The 22,046-nt window shown below is 38.5% G+C and overlaps 1 protein-coding gene across 1 annotated transcript in view; it reads left to right on the top strand.

Moving 5' to 3' along the window:
* The window catches only part of TMEM30A (transmembrane protein 30A), a 38,053-nt gene that overhangs the window by 6,168 nt on the left and 9,839 nt on the right, over nucleotides 1-22,046 (top strand). Inside the window, 2 exon segments of the mRNA XM_061131913.1 lie at nucleotides 15,796-15,903; nucleotides 17,978-18,085. Of these exon segments, the coding sequence (XP_060987896.1) occupies nucleotides 15,796-15,903; nucleotides 17,978-18,085 (216 nt within the window).

The following is a 22,046-nucleotide window of genomic DNA, read 5'->3' as shown; positions in this document are numbered from 1 at the left end:
GCAGGTCTCCAGCTTGTATTCTGCACTGTGCCTTCTATGCTTTTGACATTTAATAGGCATTAATTTTTAAAATAAGGGAACTATAGTTCCTCTCCTACCTGGTAGCATCTTTCTTCCTAGGATAAGTTATGAATTATTATCTTAAGTATAAGCTGTTTTTTCCAGGTTTATTGAGGTTGCAATTGACAAAAATTGTATAGATTATATAAATTATTATTTATATAATTGTATATATATTGATACATATACATTGATATATGTATACATTGTGAAATGATCACCATAATAAAGCTAATTAACATGTCCATCACTTCCTATAGTTACTCTCGTATTAAAAAGACAAGTGATAACAAGTGTTGGTGAGGATATAGAGGACAAGAAACTCTTATGGAATGTAAATTGGTACAGCTATTAGGGATAAGAGTATGTTAGTTGCTCAAAAAATTAAAATACAGAACTGCCATAAGATCTAGTACTCCCACTAGGTATGTTTTTAAGGAAATGAAATCAGTATCTTGAAGAGATACAAGCACTCCCATATTCACAAACCTTGTTTTTGTATCCAGTGGATTTTATTACAATTTGGACATAAGGCCAGGCTGCCCTTGAATTTCAGTTTATGAAGGATATAGTGGCGTTTTGATGGTAAAAATTCATAAACTGAGTTAAATTTATCAAGAGTTTTAATCAGCATTGAGCATTTTCTATATGTGAGGTGCTGCTCTGGGCATTGCAGAAGGCAATGGATCCCACTCCAGTACTCTTGCCTGGAAAAATCCCATGGACGGAGGAGCCTGGTGGGCTGCAGTCCATGGGGTCGCTAAGAGTTGAACACGACTGAGTGACTTAGCAGCAGCAGTAGCTCTGGGCATAGTATAAACAGAAAAAAGCTTATGGACAGGGCCTCCTTTTATTTTCCTTCCAAGTAGTGAGCCCTTCTTAGAAACCTGAAGAAGTCTTTTGGAGGCGATGAAGCATACATATAAAAGGAACAGCAAGCATTGCTGGATGAGTGGGACAGATAGAATATGCCCTAGTAGTCCAAAGAAGGATAAGATTACATGTCTCTAATAATTTTGGAAAACTTTCATGTGGGCTTTGAGCTGGAACTTGAAGATTAATTAGCACTTCTAAAGAGGAGGTTGGATGCATTCCAAGAAAGTAGATTTATATGAGCAAAATTGTAGTAGCAGGAAATCAAAAGTTATATAAAGTTGGAGTGAGGGTAAATAAGTTGATGCTAGGTGGTGGATAGACTAGGTATTTGATGATAAAAGATGATGGTGTCCACTGTAGAATGGTTGCAGTGAAGAGCAGTTAGATTTAGGATGTATTATGAAAGTAGAGCTGAAAGAATTTTCTCATGTAGTGGGTGTGTAGGGTGTGAGCTAAGTTGTAGAATCAAATCTAACTTGAAGATATTTTGGTCTGCATCGGAATGATGGAATTGTAATTTTGTGACCAAGCATGGGTTTGTATGCCAGGTTGTAGAAACTGACAGCAAGTATTTACAGCAAAATGTAGGGGTTTATTTGTAGGGTACCACGGAAGGGAGTGGGGGACAAGCCACTCCAGCCTGGTCTGTGAGTTGGGGCGTTTCTTAAGGAAAAGAACAAAGAGGCTGAGATTAATGGTCACCTTGTGACGTTTCTTTATTTGCAGTTTTGAGGGTCAGGATGTCTGTGGTTTACAGTTCTCTGGCCAGGTGGTGCATGGCTCAGGCATCTGTGAACTCATCTTGCCCCGGAGAAACAGCCTGAGTTTGTGTGTTAATGACAATGTCCACAACAGCAGTTTTAGTCCAGCAATGATGTTCTCAACAACCACTGTGATTTTAGTAATCTGACGCTGGTTGATTAGTGTTCAGCTAGCACAGGCAGAGGTCAGGGGACAGGAAAGGGATAAGTTTTGGATAGGGAGATTGATTAATCATAAACTCAGGGAACATGGTCTTAGGGGGACTTGGCTTCAATTTATCAAGATGGGGAAGACCGTAGAAAAAGCTGTGGTGTGATAGCAAGGGTTGGGAGGTTAGAAGCTGAATAAAGAGTTCTGGTTTTAACTCGTTACAGTGAGATGCCTTTTAAACATCCAAATTGGAAATAATGAAGACAACTGAATAGGGAGAAGGTTGAGACTGGGGTTAAGTATTTTGAGGTTTCATCAGTGTCGATGATTATATTGAGACATAAGATGGAATGAAGTTAAAAGAGTTAAAAAGGTAAGAACATCCAAAGAGAGCCATGAGTCACTCCAGTGATTATGGAGGTTGGGGAGGTGAGGAGGAACAAGCAAAGGAGACAGAAAAGGAACAGCTAGTGAGATAGGAGAAAAACAAGGGAAATGTGGTGGTCTGGAAACCAGTTTCAAGTGATAACTATGCTCACGGCTGCTGCTACTAGTTCACGTGAGCGGAAGACGGGAAGCTGACCGCTGAGTTAACAACAGGAAAAGCAGCTCTCATGCAGTGAATGGAGTCACCATCCACATGGGTTTCAAGCCAGAAACCCTGAAAGTCTTATTTGTCATCATCTTATCTCTAGCCACTAACTTCTGTAGATTTTACTTTCTCTGTATTTTTTAATCTTTTCGTCCCCCCTATTTCTACTGCCTTTTTCTTAGTTTATGTTCTTCATATATTGCTGGATTATTGTAATAGCATTTTATTTTATTTTTCTAGTTGGCATTTTCTTCAGTCTTTCTGCACGTTACTGCCAGAAATGCACAGGCTAGTCTGAATATTTAAAAGGCTGGTCTGAATATTTCATCTCTCGCTTAACATTTCTTCTATGTCTGCTTCTGGCATTCAGGATAATGTTCAAAACCCTTAATGTGGAATGTAATTTTCTTCATGATAGGCTACTTTCTGTTTCTCTGGCCTCATCTCCTACCACTCCCCTGCCCTTTGCTCTAGTCATAACCATTGCAGTTTATGAAATGTGGCATGTTGCTAGATCAACCTGGAATGTCCTTCCTTTTCTTGTTCTACCACAGTTTTCAAATTTCATTCCTGTCCCACCTGATATATTGAATAAATGGTGCTTCTCTCAGGTTTCATAAGGACTAGCTTATAACCTGTCATAACATTATTGAATTATATTTTTAAATTACTAATTAACATAACTTTCTATCCTACTATTATATAAGTTCTTTTGTGGCATGAACAATGTATTTTTCCATTATATATTATCATCCTGGCATCTAATAGAGATAGTTCCTGGAATCTAATAGAGATCTAAAATGTTTGAATAAATGAATGAATAAATTCCAAAGATGATGCCAAAATTTTGAGTTCGGATGCTTGGGACAATGGTGGTACCATTTATAGGCATCAGAAGACCACTGTTCGGTGTATATGGGAGTCAATGAACCATGACTATTTTTTTTTTAACTGAAATTTTTAGTGAAGTGTAACCCCCCAAATTAACAAGTCACATATATCTGGCTTAATTTTTAAGAGCTCACCATGGGTTTGAAATACCATGGAGTTGGTAAGAGTTTCAAGTGAGAGGGAAGAAATTCAACCAAAGGAATACATCTAGGAATATGAAAATGGGACTTGAGGGTGGAAATAAATGTATAGTATGTACATTATAATGTATGAAATATGATATGAGGCCGCACGAGGTTATTGTCAGAAAGTAGCACTGGAGACAAAAGCCACTAATGTTTGAATATCAGTTATATAACTATATAAAACAAAGCTTTATGTAGAAAAGACTTGTATTTCCTTTAAATAAAAGCCCTAGTGTACTCGTACTGATTGCTTATCTGTTCCTTTGATCTACCCTCTTGTATGGATTGAAGCATAATTAGCAAAGCCATTTTCATCAGTTCTGTCCTAGGCAGTTTTTATAACTTGATACTTTAGTAAGAGTTTTAAGGGGTAAACTAAAACTTCATGTTGGGATATACTTTTTTGTTTGTAAAAATGCATTAAATGCCAGATGTAAAATTTTTTTTTTCAGATGTAAAAATTTTGTGTGTGAAACTTAGTATAACAGAATTCTATTTCAAACTCTGAAAGTTAAGATGTTCCTGAAATGACATCCACCTTGGCCATAACCAAGTTGTTTTTAATCTGTATTTTAGACGAAAACTATGAAGATTTGTTGGTACTGTTTAAAACATCAGCATATTCACGAATGGTGTCAATTTTATTTTTAAAACATAATGTCTTTTAAATTGACTTACATGTTTCCAAATGATTGTACAATAGGAGCAGGACAGTCTTATACAAAGGACAGAAATTTTGGAGTTAGACAGATATGATTATGTCACTGTTACAGATTGAATTATGTCCCTGTGAAAGATATGTTAAAATCCTAAGTCTGAGTACCTGAATGTGACTTTATTTGGAAATAGAGTCTTTGCAGATGAAATCAAGAAGAGGTTATTCTGGTGAGCTCCTGTTCAGTTTATCTATCTGGTGTCCCTGTAAGAAAAGACAGGCATAGAGTGAAGATGCTATGAAGAGAAGACACAGGGAGAATTATGTAGCAGCAGATGTGGAGGTGGTGTGATGCAGCTGCAAACCAAGGAATGCTGGCCATTGCCAGAAGCAGGCAGGAGGCAAGGACCATTTCTCCCCAAGGTCTCAGAGGGAAAATAGCCCTGCTGGCACCTCAAATCCAGACTTCTGTCCTCTAGAACTGTGAGAGAAGAAATTTCTCATGTTCTAAGACATCCAGTTTGTGGTAATTTGCTTCACTAGCCCTCAGAAACTAATAATAGTCATATACTAGCTGATTGGTTCTGGGTAGTCATATAACCTCTGAATCTCAGTTTCCTTTCTGTAAAAGATTAAAATAGTTCTGGCACTGAATAGACATTTGGGAAATAATAGCTAGTTGTTTTTTTTTTTTTATTATGATGGTTTGTATGACATATTACTTAATTCATCATTTCCACATGTGAGATTGACTTACTGATTGAATTAGAAGTAAACACCTTTTCTGTAGTTCCCACTCAGATTCTTTAACCTACAGAAACATGCAGCAGATTTCATAAGACTCACGGAATTTTATTAGGATATGAAGGGTTAAACTTGTTCTGTAACTATCAGTGTAGAACTAAGCTTTTGATTTCTAAAAAACTAATTTTCAAAAATAAAATAGAGTGAATTAAAAAAATAATTTAACTGTTAACTTTTAATTGACTCTAAATTATTTGAGTATGTGTCGACTTAAAAAAACCTATCAACCTTAAAGTTGTGAGTTAAGTTTTGTTTGGGGGTCTTACTGAGTATTGAGCCCAGGAGACAGCCTCTCAGCTCTGATGAACTGTCCCCAAGAAGTCAGGAAGGAGCCAGGATATACAGGAGTTTGGGACGGGGGCGCGGGGCGAGTACTAAATCCCGAAGAAGAGACTGACATTGAAAGGTAATGATTTTAATGCTTTTCTGTGTCTGGGAAGATGCGAGAGTCTGGGCTTATTGAAATGATTCCTTCGATGGGCATCTTGACTATCTCAGGCCAGTATCTCAAGCGCAGACGGCTTCCTGTTTTTCCTCCATCCTGAATTTCCTCAGGGCCCACCGTTGGTGGGCAGGTGCCGTGGGTAGTTGCTTGATGCTTACCGAACCAGGATGGGGGCAGCATTCCCTGTCCACGTGTCGATGTGTGTGTCTTTCCTACACCCCCTTTATCTGACGAGCGTTTTTAAAGGGAATTTTTCTTCTTGAGGTATTACCTACTGAATAAAAAGGAAGCATTTTACATGCTTTTAAAAATGTTCAGTGTCCCAGAATATCCTGCTGTCTTACTGTGCCCCCTCTTCCCCCTCTCCTCACTCTTTGCAGTCCTTACCCACCTTCTTTCTTCCTGGGGCCTGGGTTATACAGATGACCTCATCTATAGTCGTAAAAACGTCTGTGGAGAGCTCAGTGCTGTCCCTCATCCTTGAGCCTTGAGTTAGAAGCAGTGTAAGTTGTTTTACTTCCTCTGAGGCAAGAGCATGGTCCACTGCTCAGCCTGTACAGCCTTCTGTTTCTGCGGGAGAAGTTGGCTTCTGTGGTGTCACCCCAGTGGCACTGGTGTGACTCAAATCTACAGCGTCTGCTGGAGGCACCCAGGGCACGGTTAACATCGCGACCTTCCTGTCCGCCAGCTCTGTCGGCCCTGCCTGACTGTAACTGAACCAGCTTCGTTTTGTGGCTGGCGGTGCAGCATCTTGTGTGTGCAGCTGTGTCCGTGCACGGGTGCTGTCTCCTGAAGCCTCTGATAGCACCATTTCTAAGAGTTCTGGAACCGCTCTGGGGTGGCGCTCTCCACAGCTCTATCCACCTTTTGTCACCTGGCCTACAGAGCCACACTGCTGTAGCTTATAGTGACTCTAGTTACAAAAGCTGCCCATTTAGCTTCGACTCGGTAATCCAATTTCATTTTTCTGTTTTCTGAGACCTAAATTTTCCTTACTACTGATTGTCAACTGTTTGGTAAATGGGCAGTATAGAAAAATTAGATGATTTAACTGGTGAACTCCTAATTGATTCTCAGATCTTTAACGCAGAACTTTATGTCCCAGATTCATGTATCTTGGCTTTGTTCATGTGCTAAGCCCTCAGTTAGAGATTGTTCCTCTTGGTACTGTCTCCTTGTAGGTAACATTCACCCATCAGTCCTCATGGAGAAATTGCGGGATACTGGATTAGGTATGAGTTTCCATAGGACCTCTATTTCTTTTACCAAAACACCCATTGCATTTCAGTGACGTGTGTGGTTTGTCACTGTGAGCTGTATGTCCCTCTTGCCTGGAAAACACAGACATTCAAGTAAATATTAAGTTAATAAGTGGTGCTTTCCTGACAGCATTCAGGAAGAAATGAAAGTCATATTTCTTGAACTCTTTTTTTTTTTTTTAATCCGTTGTCACACAGGTATTTGATTATGTTAGCCTCCTCTCTCTCCATTTACTTATTTCCTGCAGGACATTTTGGATACTCAGGATTACTTAGCCTTCAGAGGCTTTGTTGCCAGCAACAGTAACCAACTCTGGGTAGCTGATTGGGGAAGGGACTTATTGGAGGGAGATTGGGTAGTTCTCACACCGAATAGATGGGAGGTCTAGAGGATCAGGTTCAGAGACCAGAGGGAAGCAAGGGAAGTTTGGAAGCAGAAATAGTGGCTCAGATGCCACAGCCGCTGTTTAGTTCTCTAATAGACCACTGCTTCGGCTCCTGGTCTCATGACACCCACTCGACTCTGATTTTGTGGAGATTCAGTCCTCTAGTCTGTATCAGGCTTGATCCAAATCTTATGCTTTTTTCTTGACTCCTGGGGTTAGGATGCAGAAGGACTCAGTTGCTCTCTTGGCTTCTGAAGTGGAAGAGGGAGCCCTGTCTGCCTCTGAAACTCAACATGGAGAATTCCCCAGTGCTTGGGAGTGTGTTTGGGTGCTGGGCAACCTGATTAGCAACAGAAATAAATCAGAGACATTTTTCTTCATTCTTATAATCTGGAGGCCCTGAGTTTGTACATCAGAAACAATGGTATATTCCTTGTGTAAGAGGACATAAGATGGTGCTAAGAGCATAGATTTTAGAGAAAGTCAGAGCTGGGTTTACATTCTTGCTGGTTGATACTGGGAAAATTACTGAACCTTCCTAAATGTCAGGTTCCTAGGTTAAAATAAGGAAAATAAAAATTAACTTTGCAGAAAACTATTATACATTTTAATGAGATGATGTGTGTTAAGTGCTTAATGTCAGGCACTCAGTATATACATTTGATAAACAGTAGCCTATAAAACAAAGCATGTTGTTTTGGATCCAGTTTACCTTTTAGCATTGTCTCATTTCCTTCCAATGTGAGAACGCTCCACAAATCCAGTGTCTATGCTCATTGTCCTTAAATGTACCTGTGGGTCCTAGCTTCATGCTTCTCCACATGGCCCTCTTTTCCATCTTTTTTTCCTTTCAATGGCTCATTTCAAATCCTCTTTTCTTTGAAAGTACTAGTCCATCTGGTACTTACTGTCCTCTACCGTTCAGTTTAGCACTTAATATTATACTTATTTCCTTTGTGTGTTAACCTTTGATGAAGTAGTCTTCTGGAGGGCCAAGGGAACTGTTTTTGTGAAGAAGCAGTTTAATAGAAGAAATATTGGACCTGGAGTCAAAAATTCTTGCTTCTAGCATAGCACCAGCTCTTGCTATTTGTGTATCCTTGGGCAAGTTTCTGAATGTGTTCTCTATGTAAAATGAAGATAATACTTTTAGGATTTTGGTGAGGATCAGATGAAATATACATTTACTATAAAGGACTGTGTAAACTGTACATAAAATATTACTTTTGCATCTACCCTGTACTTCATGTCATGTGTTGCAGATAGAAAGTGTTTAAAGTGTTAATGATAATTTTTTTTACTTTCAGAATTTCCTGGAATCAAAGACATGCAATTTTTTTGTATATTTAAAAAAGTATAATTAAAAGATTATGATGAAAATGTTATAGCTATCCTTTGATTTTGTAGAAGTGTAATTTAATATTAAGCAATACTTGGTTTAAAAATACTTAAGTTTTAACATACTGTAGTAGCATAATTTATTAGACTTCATATTCCATCCTATTGTTTTAGTTCAGTTAAATAAAGAATATATCTTTGTTTAATCACAACCAATCATTTTGCTTTCCCCCTTTGCCTTCAACAAAAATTTGAAAGAGTGGTTTAAGAGGTTTCTGTTCAAAGCCAAACCATATATGGTAATAGCCCCAGCTGGCAACTTTTTTTTTATCCTAAATTAGACTTAGAAGAGAGAGATGTGTAGAGAATTTTAAACAAAAAATTGAGAAAATTTTTCATATATTTTAATATAGATTTTACATATAGTTTATTTTTCTAAATGGTCTCATCTTTTCTCTCATCTTGTCAACATCATAAAATTTGACTTTTAAGTGGATATTTTACATGAATAAGCCCTAGGTAGAAAGCTGTGACCCCTCAAGTTTAGTGAAAAATTATATATGCTTTGCCTGTCTTCATTTAGGAGATTTGTGCTTATTAACTTGTTTTAATTACATGCGAAGCCTCTCTTAGATATTTGTAGTGAATGAAAATTTTCTCTAAACAAAGTTTTGTTAGTAAGTAGGCTTTGATGGAGAACATTTCAATAGGTTGTATCAGAATTTGACAAAATGAAGTTTTATTAAGCAGTTTTATGATTTTTGAAAAGCAGTTAGGTGTAATTGTTTTAATTTTTAAAAAAATTTTGTTGGAGTATAATTGATTTACAGTGTGTTTCAGGTGTATAGCACAGTTAATTGTTATACATATATTAATTCTTTCTCACATTCTTTACCCATATGGGTTATTACAGAATATTGAGTAGAGTTCCCTGTGCTATGCAGTCGGTCCTTTTTGGTTGTCTGGTTTGCTGTGTATAGTAGTGTGTCTGGTTAATCGCCAGCTCCTGATTTATCCCTGCACCACCCCCTCCAGCGTTTCCCCTTTGGTAACCAGAAGTTTGTTTTTGAAATCTGTGAGTCTGTTTCTGTTTTGTAAATAAGTTCACTTTTATCATTTTAAAAATTAGAGTCCACATATAAATGTTATTGTATAATATTTGTCTTTGGCTTACTTCACTTAGTATGATAATCTCTAGGTCCATCCATGTTGTTGCAAATGACATTATTTCATTCTTTTTTATGGCTGAGTAATATTCCATTGCATTTATGTACCACATCTTTTTTATCCATTCCTTTGTCGGTAGACACATAGGTTGCTTCTGTGTCTTGGCTATTGTAAATAGTGCTATGAACATTAGGGAGTGTGCATCTTTTTGAATTATGTTTTTTTCTTGATATATCCCCATGAGTGGAGTTGCTGGATCAAAAGGTAGTTCTATTTTTAGTTTTTTAAGGAACCTCCATACTGTTTTCCATAGTGATCGTACTAATTTACATTCCCATATGTAGGAGGGTTCCCTAGATGTTGTGATTTGATGCTTTATTTTCTATATACAGATTTTAACCTTTTTTTTCAATTATGAAAAGAAATTAAATATCCACTTTGAAAATTTACATGTTCAGTTTCAAAAATAAAGGTCAGTTGGCTTTTTTTTTTTTTTTTACTTTTTAAGGTAAAGGTAATTAGAGTTGTTCATGATAAAATTCTTATCACAAGAGTGATTAGACAGATCCCAGTCTGGGAGAAAAAAGTTGTCAAAAGTCATATCTGATAAAGGACTGTTAACAAAATATACAAGGGACTCTTACTACTCATCAATAAGCAAGTGAAAAACTCTATTAAAAATAGGCAAAAAAAAAAAAAAAAATAGGCAAAAGACCTGAATAGATACCTCACCAAAGAAGATAATGCACTATCCTCATCAGCTTAGACTGCTATAATGAAATGTTGTAAACTAGGTGACTTAAATAGCGGGTACTCATTTCTCACAGTCCTTGAGGTAGGGATGTTTAAGATCATGGTGCTGATGGGTTTGGTTCTTGATGCAGACCCTCCTTCTGGTTTGCAGGTGGCCACTTTCCTGCTGCCCTCACCATAGCAGACAGAAGGAGCTCTGATTTCTTTTCCTCCTCTTATTAGGGATGTTAATCTCATCATGGGGACCTCACCATCCTGACCCCATCTAAACCTGATTACTTCCCAAAGGCCTACCACCAAAAAATGCTGTCATACTGGCTTCAATATACAAATTTTGAGGAGACACATTCAATTCATACATTCTACCCTTATGCTTATGCACAATACTTTTATTCCATGTAATCAGCCCCCAAAATCTCTTCTGTTTCCAGCATCACCTTTAAAGCCTTCTAAATATCATTTTAATCAGATAGGTGAGACTCAAAGTATGATTCATCCTGAGGCAAAATTTCTCTCCAGCTGTGAACCTGTGGAACCAGATGTGCTTCCAAATACTGTGAAGTAACAGACATAGCACAGACATTCAAATCTGAAAGGGGGAAAAAAAAAAATGAAAAGGGTGATGAGTTCCAAGCAAATCTCCAAAACTTAGCAAGACAAATATCATCAGATCTTATGGCTTGAGAAGCCTCTTAAGGCTTGTTAAACCTCAGTGGTTTAACACTCTGCCTTTGTGACCCACTGGGGTAGAAGTCCTGCTTCAAGGCTCTGGGTTGCTGCCAGCCGGTCTGTTGAACACCTCCTCCAGTATGAAATGAGGATGTAGCCCTGATGGTCTCAGAAGTCATCTCAGGGATCATTTTTCTCTTCTTTTGGAGAATCAGTAGCACATTACGTAGAGAAGGGCTCTGTGGGCCAGTCCTGTAGGCTCTGACAGTCCCTCAGCTTGCCTTCCTTTTGCTCCTTCTCTCTCCCCTTCAGTCCACACGGCAGTGTTCCTGCTAGAGTGGCCGAGTAGGCCCACGGTCCACATGCACACTCATCTCTTTATTGAATGGTTGTTCAGCTTAGTGTTACCCTTAGTATTACCTTTCTGATTTTTTGTGGTATGGATAGATTTGAGAATTTTTCCAGATCTCAAGTTTTGGTCCCTTTTTGCGTAATATTATTTCTTAGTCCATTCTCTCTTTCTCCCATCTTACTGTTAATAAGCAGTCAGGTGGAACCAAGCCACTCTTAAAACACTGCTTAGAAATCTAAATATCCAGCTTTATCCTTCCACAAGTGCTACATTCCACAAAACACTGGATCACAGTTTAGTCAAATTCTCTGCCACTTTATTGACAAGGATCACCTTTTTTCCTTTGTCAGTAAAGTGGCAGAGAATTTGACTAAACTGTCCATTTCTAAGACTTGACCAAAGTGGTCTTTTACCATCCATGTTTCTTTATTCACTGATCATGTTTATTTATTAGCTCTCTAAGGAGATGGAAGCTTTCTTTTTAACTCTCTTCATTTCTTTCTGAGATCTCACCAGAATCACTGTTAATGTTTATATTTCTAGCATGCATCTCAAATCTCCAGCCTATACCCATTTCCCAGTTCCAAAGCTACTTCTGTCTTTTTGAGTATTTGCTAAAGCAACACCTCACTTCTCAGTACTAAAGTCTGTCTTAGCATAAGCTGCTATTTTAAAAAATGTATAGACCAGATAGCTTAAACAACAGACATTTATTTCTTACTGTCTTGGAGGATTGGAAGTCAGACCAAGGTGCTGGCAGGTTCAGTTCCTACAGATTCTTCACCCTGAAAGAGAGTGAAGAAAGACCCTCTTCCTGACTTGTAGATGCTTGCCTTGTCACTTTGTCCTCCCACAGCAGAGGGGGCGAGAGAGAGAGACTGAGAGAGGGAGTGTGCATGCATGTGCCCAGAGGCAAGCACTCTGCTCTATTTTTTTCCATCTCAGAAGGATTCTTCTTCCACCGTGGAGGCCCTACCTTCATGACCTCATGTAAACCAAATCCAGTGTTTCTACCTCCAAATTATATTGGGATCTAGGGCTTCAACATATGAATTTTGGGGGATCCAAACATTTAGTCCATAATTTACAGATGGCAAGTAAACATGTGAAAGATGCTTGACATTATCATTAGGGAACTACAAATTAAAACAACAATGAGATACCACGGCACACCTGTTAAAATGGTGAAAACCCAAACAACAGCATCACATGCTTGTGAGGATGTGGAGCAAAAGGAAGTCATTTATTGCTGGTGGGAGTGCAAAATGGTACAGCCACTTTGGAAGACAGTTTGGCAGTCTCTTACAAAACTAAACACACTCTTAGACTGCAATCCACCTTTTTTACTCCTTGTTGTTTATGTAAATAGGCTGAAAATTTACATCTACACGAAAACCCGCACATGGATGTTAATAGCAGTTTTACTTGTAATTGCCAAAACTTGGAAACAACCAAGATGTCCTTGTGGTACACAAAGAAAACGGAATAATCTCTAATGCTAAAAAGTAATGTGCTAGCAAGCCGTGGAAAGACAGAAAAACCTTAAATGCATATTACTAAGTGAACAAGATAAATCCAAAAAGGCTACATGCTATATGATTTCAAATTATGTGCCATTCTGGAAAAGGCAAAACTATGGAGACAGTAAAAAGATCCATGGTTGTCAGGGGTTAGGGGTGAGGGAAGAATGAATAAGTGGAGTGCAGAGTTTTTAAGGTGTGAAACTATTCAGTATGATACTGTGATGGTGTATGTATGTCATTACACACTTGTCAAAACCCATGGAATGTGCAACACCCGGAGTGACTCTTAAGGTGAACCATTGCCTTTGTGTGATAATGATGTAACATTACAGGGTCATCATTTGTAGCAAGTACATTTCTCTGGTGAGGGATATTGATAATCAGGGAGATTGTGTCTGTGTAGGTCCAGGGAGTATATGGGAACTCTGTAGTTTGCACTGTTCTGCTGTGAACTTCAAAGCACTCTGGAAAATAAAATCTATTTTTAAAAATTTATATAATGGAAAAAATTTTCTCATTTTGGCTGTTAGGTCAGGTCTTCTGACATCTGCTGGTGTATTGCAATTCAGTTGTGACACTAACCACGTGAGTTTGTGTCAGAGTCCACAGGTGTAAGGGCTTGGTCTCCAGTAATACATCTGAGTACCGCTCAGACACCAGCTGCAAGTCAGGCTCCCAGGCAACCCATACTTATGGCCACTAGCTACAAATCCGGGAGCTGCAAGGCCCCCTCCCCCAGGCTGCCCTCACTTCACACGCCAGCTGCAAGTTCAGATGTCTGCAGGCCACCTGCGCTTCTCGCCTACTGCTTATAGATGTGGGAGGTTGCTGTAACTTCTCTCAGGTTTCCTAAGGTGCTGGGATGACTCAGAACTCAGGGAAGTGCTAGACTTATAATTATACTTTTATTTTAAATCATATAAATCAGGATCAGCTCAACAAAGAGACATTTGGTGAGGTCCTGAATGTAGAGCTTCATGCACTCCTTCTCCCTGAGAATCAGGGCTTGTCGATAGGCTAACCAACCCAAAGCCCACCTGTGCTTTGGTGGCCTGTGCTTTCATTGGGATTCCACGATGAAGGCATGATTGATTAAACACTGGTGGCTCAGTTGGTAAAGAATCTGCCTACAATGCAGGAAATCCAAGTTCGATCCCTGGGTCAGGAAGATCCTCTGGAGAAGGGGATGGCAACCCACTCCAATATTCTTGCCTGGAGAATTCCATGGACAGAGGAGCCTGGTGGGCTTTAGTCCACAGGATTGCAAAGAGTTGGACACGACTGAGCAACTAGCAGTAACTAACACTGAGCAACTGAGAACTAAGCCTCCAGCCTTCTCCCTCTTTCCAGAGTTTGGACTGGGCCAAAGTCCCTAGTCACATCTGGTCTTTCTGGTGACTGGCCCCATACCTGTCCCATTGCCTTAGCACAAACTCCTGTGAATTAAGGCGCTTATCAAAAACAGACTCTTTATCAACAGGGAAGTTTTAAAGGATTTAGAGGTTCCTGAAACCTATATGCAGGTCAGGAAGCAACAGTTAGAACTGGACATGGAACAGCAGACTGGTTCCAAAATAGGAAAAGGAGTACGTCAAGGCTGTATATTGTCACCCTGCTTATTTAACTTATATGCAGAGTACAACATGAGAAATGCTGGGCTGGAGGAAGCACAAGCTGGAGTCAAGATTGCTGGGAGAAATATCAATAACCTCAGATATGCAGATGACACCACCCTTATGGCAGAAAGTGAAGAGGAACTAAAAAGCCTCTTGATGAAAGTGAAAAAGGAGAGTGAAAAAGTTGGCTTAAAGCTCACCATTCAGAAAACTAAGATCATGGCATCTGGTCCCATCACTTCATGGGAAATAGATGGGGGAAACAGTGTCAGACTTTATTTTTGGGGGCTCCAAAATCATGGCAGATTGTGATTGCAGCCATGAAGTTAAAAGACACTTACTCCTTGGAAGGAACGTAATGACCAACCTAGACAGCATATTAAAAAGCAGAGACATTACTTTGCCAACAAAGGTCCGTCTAGTCAAGGCTATAGTTTTTCCAGTGGTCATGTATGGATGTGAGAGTTGGACTGTGAAGATAACTGAGCACCTTAGAATTGATGCTTTTGAACTGTGGTGTTGGAGAAGACTCTTGAGAGTCCCTTGGACTGCAAGGAGATCCAGCCAGTCCATCCTAAAGGAGATCAGTCCTGGGTGTTCACTGGAAGGACTGCTGCTGAAGCCGAAACTCTTAATAGTTTGGCCACCTCATGCGAAGAGTAGACTCACTGGAAAAGACCCTGATGCTGGGAGGGATTGGGGGCAGGAGGAGAAGGGGACGACAGAGGATGAGATGGCTGGATGGCACCACCGACTAGATGGACATGAGTTTGAGTAACCTCTGGGAGTTGGTGATGGACAGGGAGGCCTGGCGTGCTGCAATTCATGGGGTCACAAAGAGTCGGACACAACTGAGCAAGTAAACTGAACTAACCAGGACCCAGGACAGAGATAAAACAGATTCTTAATTATCCAACACCAAGTTTTAAAAATGTTAGCCCTTGAGAAACCTGATAGTTTTTTGTTTGCTTTATTTAATTTGAAAATATGCCATGGAAAGCTGAGATGACAGAAAAGTTGTTTAGACTTCATAGCTATTTAAAAGTTAATACATCATGCAGTTTGAATTTTATATTTATGATTTAATGCATAAATGTATTTCTTTGTGAAAAAGGAGAGGTGAGCCAGTAGGATAACAGGACCCTTTCCAGTTTTTACAGGCTAACACTGTCTAATAGATGACCTTATCAAAAGATTTTTTTCTGGGCTGTGGTTGCTGTCTCAGATTCATTTTTCCATCTGATAGCAGATTATTTCAGAGTGTATTCACTTTCTCCAAGGAAGTATGCTTAGTTATATTTTTCTCTTGCAGATTGATTATACCGGAACAGATCCTTCCAGTCCCTGCTATAAATGTTTGTCTCCGAATGTGACGCCTTGTATTTGTACCATTAACTTCACACTGGAACAGTCATTTGAGGTCTGTATTCTAAGTAATGTCTTAGAAAACCCATGCTTTAAAAAATATTGATATTAATTTTTTTTTCTAGTTATTTTCTTGTTGACATGTCACTTTAATTTATTTAGAGTCAGTACACTTTTGAGAAAGATTATTTTGTTTAGTTAGCAAATTATGCTCTCTGATAATTAATGCATTAATAGTTTATTCTAGTTAGTACTTTATAAGCAAAATTTGAAACCTGTTCGGTTTCTGGAAAATTTTATAACTGTACAGATCACTTTTGTATCAAGATTCTATCTACATATGTTTGTATTTAAAAAATTATTGCTCAGACTGTTTTGACTACTTTTAATACCAACAGTTTTTACTTTAGAAAATAAATACTAATTCACACATTTAATTGCATCATTTTAATCAGATATGATGCTTTAACATATGTGCAAACACTTAGTAAAACCTTACTGACAAGCAGTTAGAAAACTGCACCAGGTATGCAGTGTGTGTGTGCGCGCACGTGCGTGGTCTGCCTGCTTTTTGCATTCACACTCAGCTGTCATTCTTGGAAACTGAGCCAGGTTGTGAAGGACCCACAGATTCAGAGTAGTCATGGCTAGACCAATTTGTGCTCTCCTTTACTTGGAAACTGAACTTTTAAAAAGTATTGTTTTATTCTTCAGGGAGCAAGACTACTTTAATACAGGCCAGTTTTTTGGACTTTTGCAACTATGCTTTAGATTTTCTTAAAGGTACTGGTGACTTTTGAGGTCCTTGGTAGATGGTGGCCATCTAGTGGTTATGGATGCTCTTGCACTGAGATAATAGACAATAAAGCTCCCTTTTCAAAAATTATAAAAGTAAATTAGAGAGAAGACAGGAATTTAATTATTTTGTTTTAGCAGAAATAGCATAAATGTAAAACATCAGAAAAGTTTGATTTTTTTTAATGTGATGGACAAACTGTAAAGATGCATTAAGTTCTGCTTTTGTCAAAACAGGCAGAATTAAAGACATGGAAGAGACTTATAATGATTTGGAAGCTCTATTAGTTTCCTCTCCCATTCAGAAACACTTAGGGTTTCAGAACTTTTCTTCTGCAAAGGTGATTGTCCTCAGATTCATTTTTTTGTGGGTTCTGTATTCTTTTACAAACCAAATTTGAATTGAACTAAAACCTTTTCAGAGAACAGAAATCAGCCAATGAAATAGATGAATAAATAAATAAAAGATTTCGATATAAATGTTTTCTTTATATAGACTGAGACAGTTTGCATACTTGACATTCAAAAATCAAGCCTTGAATAAATGATTGTATATATGAAAACAGCAGATCAGATAAAGCAAAATGTTATTGACATCTTTTTTCTTTTCTGAATTCCTTTTAATCAAGGATAGATTACAGATTGTAGAGGTAGCAATGAGAAAGGAGAAAATAGCTAATGTTTTTGCCACCTCCAAAAATCTTAGTCATTTAAGATGACTTCATGGTACCTTCTAAATAATTATAATGTATGTAGGTTACTCTTCTTTCCTAGGATTTTTCCAAGTTGACTCCACTGCATACATTATTTTGCTTGATTGTTTTAAAATGACTTCTATTATCTTAGATACTTTACTAATTATAAATTTGTTCATTATTAACATTACGTAGTATCCTGTTGAAGAATTTACCATGTCCCAATTCAAGTTCAACATTTATTTTGAGCAATAAATGAAAGCTTGACCATTATATCTTTGAAAAGTTGGTGCTAGTTGGATAAAGACCAATCTGAATTACAGAAAAATTTTTTTAAAGTTATTTATGGATTTTAATTGGAAGACAATTACTTTACAATTTAAAATTGAAAGTAGATCAAATTAGGCTAATAGATTCCATGAGAGCTTTTTTTATTTGTTTGCTTTAATGTACATATGTATCTTTGAGTTCTTTCAGGGTATTTCAAAGTTTACTCTTGGATTTTTTGGAGCATGCCTTCTTTAACTTTATTTCCAGTTCTGGCCAATGTTTTGAACTAGTCCAAATTACATAGTTTTTATGTATGAATGAAACTTTATACTTAATAGTTTCATATGAACATTTTTTCCGTTTCTCTAGGGCAATGTGTTTATGTATTATGGACTGTCTAATTTCTATCAAAACCATCGTCGCTATGTGAAATCTCGAGATGATGGTCAATTAAATGGAGATCCAAGTGCTTTGCTTGTAAGTAAAGTGATAGAACATAAAACTGGTGTTTTCATAACTAAGAACATGTGATAATTGTGTTATATCATTTCAGTGAGATCTGTCAATTCTCATTTCAATAAGAAATGATAGATATTAAAATGTTAAATGAAATTAAAATATTGCTTGTCATTTTTAGTTTGTTCAGTGAGGGTTTTAGTTAAAATTTTTTTCTCTGGAATTTGCATAGATTAATGATTTCTTGCAGCCAGAGGACGCGTTACTTCCTGCTTGTTTCTTATAGTATCATTGGGATTTTTGCTTTGTTAATTCCCTGGCCTCAGCTGTAAAGAATCTGCCTGCTAATGCAGGAGACACGGGTTCCACCCCCTGGGTTGGGAAGATCCCCTTGAGAAGGAAATGACAACCCACTCCAGTATTCTTGCCTGGGAAATCCCATGGGTAGAAAAGCCTTCAGTTTAGTTCAGTTGTTCAGTCGTGTCTGACTCTTTGCTACCCAGTGGACTGTAGCACACCAGACTTCTCTGTCCATCATCAACTCCCGGAGCTTGCTCAAATTCCTGTCCAGCAAGTTGGTGATGCCATCCAACCTCCTCATTCCCTGTCATCCTCTTCTCCTCCTGCTTTCAATCTTTCCCAGCATCAGGGTCTTTTCCAGTGAGTCAGTTCTTCGCATCAGGTGGCCAAAGTATTGGAGTTTCAGCTTCAGCATCAGCCCTTTCAATGAATACTCAGGACTGATTTCCTTTAGGATGGACTGGTTCGGTCTCCTTGAAATTCAAGGGACTCTCAAGAGTCTTCTCTAACACCACAGTTCAAAAGCATCAATTTTTCTGCACTCAGCTTTCTTTATGGTCCAACTCTCACATCCATACATGACTACTGGAAAAACCATAGCTTTGACTAGATGGATGTTTGTTGGCAAAGTAATGTCTCTGCTTTTTAATATGCTGTCTAGGTTGGTCATAAGGTTTTATTCCAAGGAGCAAGCATCTTTTAATTTCATGGCTGCAGTCACCATCTGCAGTGATTTTGGAGCCCCCAAAATGAAGTCTGTCACTGTTTCCATTGTTTCCTATCTATTTGCCATGAAGTGATGGGACCGGATGCCATGATCTTAGTTTTCTGAATGTTGAGCTTTAAGCCAACTTTTTCACTCTCCTTTTTCACTTTCATCAAGAGGCTCTTTAGTTCCTCTTCACTTTCTGCCTTAGAGTGGTGTCATCTGCGTGTCTGAGGTTATTGATATTTCTCCCGGCAATCTTGATTCCAGCTTGTGCTTCTTCCAGCTCAGCGTTTCTCATGTTGTACTCTGCATATAAGTTAAATAAGCAGGGTGACAATATACAGCCTTGATGTACTCTTTTTCCTATTTGGAACCAGTCTGTTCTTCCATGTCCAGTTCTAACTGTTGCTTCTTGACCTGCATACATATTTCTCAGGAGGCAGGTAAGGTGGTCTGGTATTCCCATCTATTTAAGAATTTTTTGACAGTTTGTTGTGATCCACACAGTCAGAGGCTTTGGCTTAGTCAATAAAGCAGAAGTAGCTATTTTTCTGGAACTCTCATGCCTTTTCAGTGATCCAGCGGATGTTGGCAATTTGATCTCTGGTTCCTCTGCCTTTTCTGAATCCAGCTTAAACATCTGGAAGTTCACGGTTTATGTACTGTTGAAGCCTAGCTTGGAGAATTTTAACCATTACTTTGCTAGCATGTGAGATGAGAGCAATTGTGTGATAGTTTGAGCATTCTTTGGTATTGCCTTTCTTTGGGATTGAAATGAAAACTGACCTTTTCCAGTCCTGTGGCCACTGCTGAGTTTTCCAGATTTGCTGGCATATTGAGTGCAACACTTTCACAACATCATCTTTTAGGATTTGAAATAGCTCAACTGGAATTCCATCACATCCACTAGCTTAGTTTGTTGATGCTTCCTAAGGCCCGCTTGACTTCACATTCCAGGATGTCTGGCTCTAGTTGAGTGATCACACCATTGTGATTATCTGGTTCATGAAGATCTTTTTTGTATAGTTCTTCTGTGTATTCTTGCCACCTCTTAATATCTTCTGCTGCTGTTAGGTCCATACCATTTGTGTCCTTTATCGAGCCCATCTTTGCATGAAATGTTCCCTTGGTGTCTCTAATTTTCTCGAAGATATCTCTAGTCTTTCCCATTCTTTTGTTTTCCTCTATTTCTTTGCATTGATCACTGAAGAAGGCTTTCTTATCTCTCCTTGTTGTTCTTTGGAACTCTGCATTCAGATGGGTATATCTTTCCTTTTCTCCTTTGCCTTTAGCTTCTCTTCTTTTCTCAGCTATTTGTAAGACCTCCTCAGACAACTATTTTGCCTTTTTGCATTTCTTTGTCTTGGGGATGGTCTTGATCACTGCCTCCTGTACAATGTCACGAACCTCCTTCCATAGTTCTTCAGGCACTTTGTCTATCAGATCTAATCCCTTGAATCTGTTTATCACTTCCACTGTATAGTCGTAAGGGATTTGATTTAGGTCATACCTGAATGGTCTAGTGGTTTTCCATTCTTTCTTCAACTTAAGCCTAAATTTTGCAGTAAGGAATTCATGATCTGAGCGACAGTCAGCTCCCGGTCTTGTTTTTGCTGACTGTATTGCCTCTTTGGCTGCGAAGAATATAATCAATCTGATATCAGTACTGACCATCTGATGATGTCCATGTTTACAGTCTCCTCTTGTGTTGTTGGAAAAGGGTGTTTGCTATGACCTGTGCGTTCTCATAACAGAACTCTGTTAGCCTTTGCCCTGCTTCGTATCTCCAAGGCCAAATTTGCCTTGACTTCCTACTTTTGCATTCCAGTCCCCTGTAATGAAAAGGACATCTTTTTTGGATGTTAGTTCTAGAAGGTCTTGTAGGTCTTCCTAGAACTGTTCAGCTTCTTCAGCATTACTGTTTGGGGCATAGACTTGGATTACTGTGATATTGAATGGTTTGTCTTGGAAACGAACAGAGATCAGTCTGTCGTTTTTGAGATTGCACCCAAGAACTGCATTTTGGACTTAAAACTGGTGGGCTACAATCCATGGGGTTGTAAAGAGTTGGACATGAATTAGTGACTAGACAACAAAAGCGACAGTCAGTTTGTAATGGGGTTTGATGAATGTAGCATTCTGGGAATGTAATTTGTTCTGTTTGGGTTTATTCATTATTATTATACTGGGTAGGAATATGTAAATAAACTACTTTTAATTTCTGAGATTATGTTTTAAAATCAAACATGTATGCTCTTTTTTACCCTGTGGGACACCTAAGTACTAAAATTCAAAGAGTGGGTTACTGAAAAACTGTCTGAGGAGCTTTTTGAAAATAAGAGAGTCCAGAATTACTCCTAAGTCTTTCATGTCTACGGCTATATGGTTGGAGCTCTAAAATATCTGTTTTTAACAAGCTCTCCTTCTGATGCTCAGCTGGGTTTGGCAACCTATGGACTAGGTGATCTTAGGTTCCTGACTGTTGTTCAGCATCCATTGTAGTGGTTGGTGCCCAAGTATTTTATATTATTGGTGCCAGTGCAGCAAGCCTTGGGAGTCCCACAGTAATTTAAGGATCACTTAAAAAAAACAGTGACTCTCTTAGAATGCAATTTAGAATCATTGGTACCAGAATGGTCCTGATAAATGTATAATTGCCCTTGGTTATCCTTCCCGGTTTTATTGCTATCTCCTGATGTTTGGGATCTTAAGAAATAATAAGTCTATTTAAAGTTTCCAGTTAGGTCTGCAATAGTTTGCAGTCCATGTGGGGGTTTATGTTGTGAGATCCACAAGTCCAGAGAAGGTGATGTTCTGTGAGACACACCAGGTACTCAGAATTTGTTGATTGGGATCATAGATTGGGTGTGTGTTGGAAGACCTAGAAGTGGTGGTTGATTTACAGTTCTTTTATGTAGATACACTCTTCATGGAGGGCAAAAGAAGCTGAGATTGTTTTCTTCCAAGCTTCAA

Source organism: Dama dama, chromosome 28 (assembly GCF_033118175.1).
Source record: "Dama dama isolate Ldn47 chromosome 28, ASM3311817v1, whole genome shotgun sequence".
NCBI classification, from domain to species: Eukaryota; Metazoa; Chordata; class Mammalia; order Artiodactyla; family Cervidae; genus Dama; species Dama dama.
Note: the sequence above shows the minus strand (reverse complement) of the source record. Positions and strands in the feature narration are given on the sequence as shown.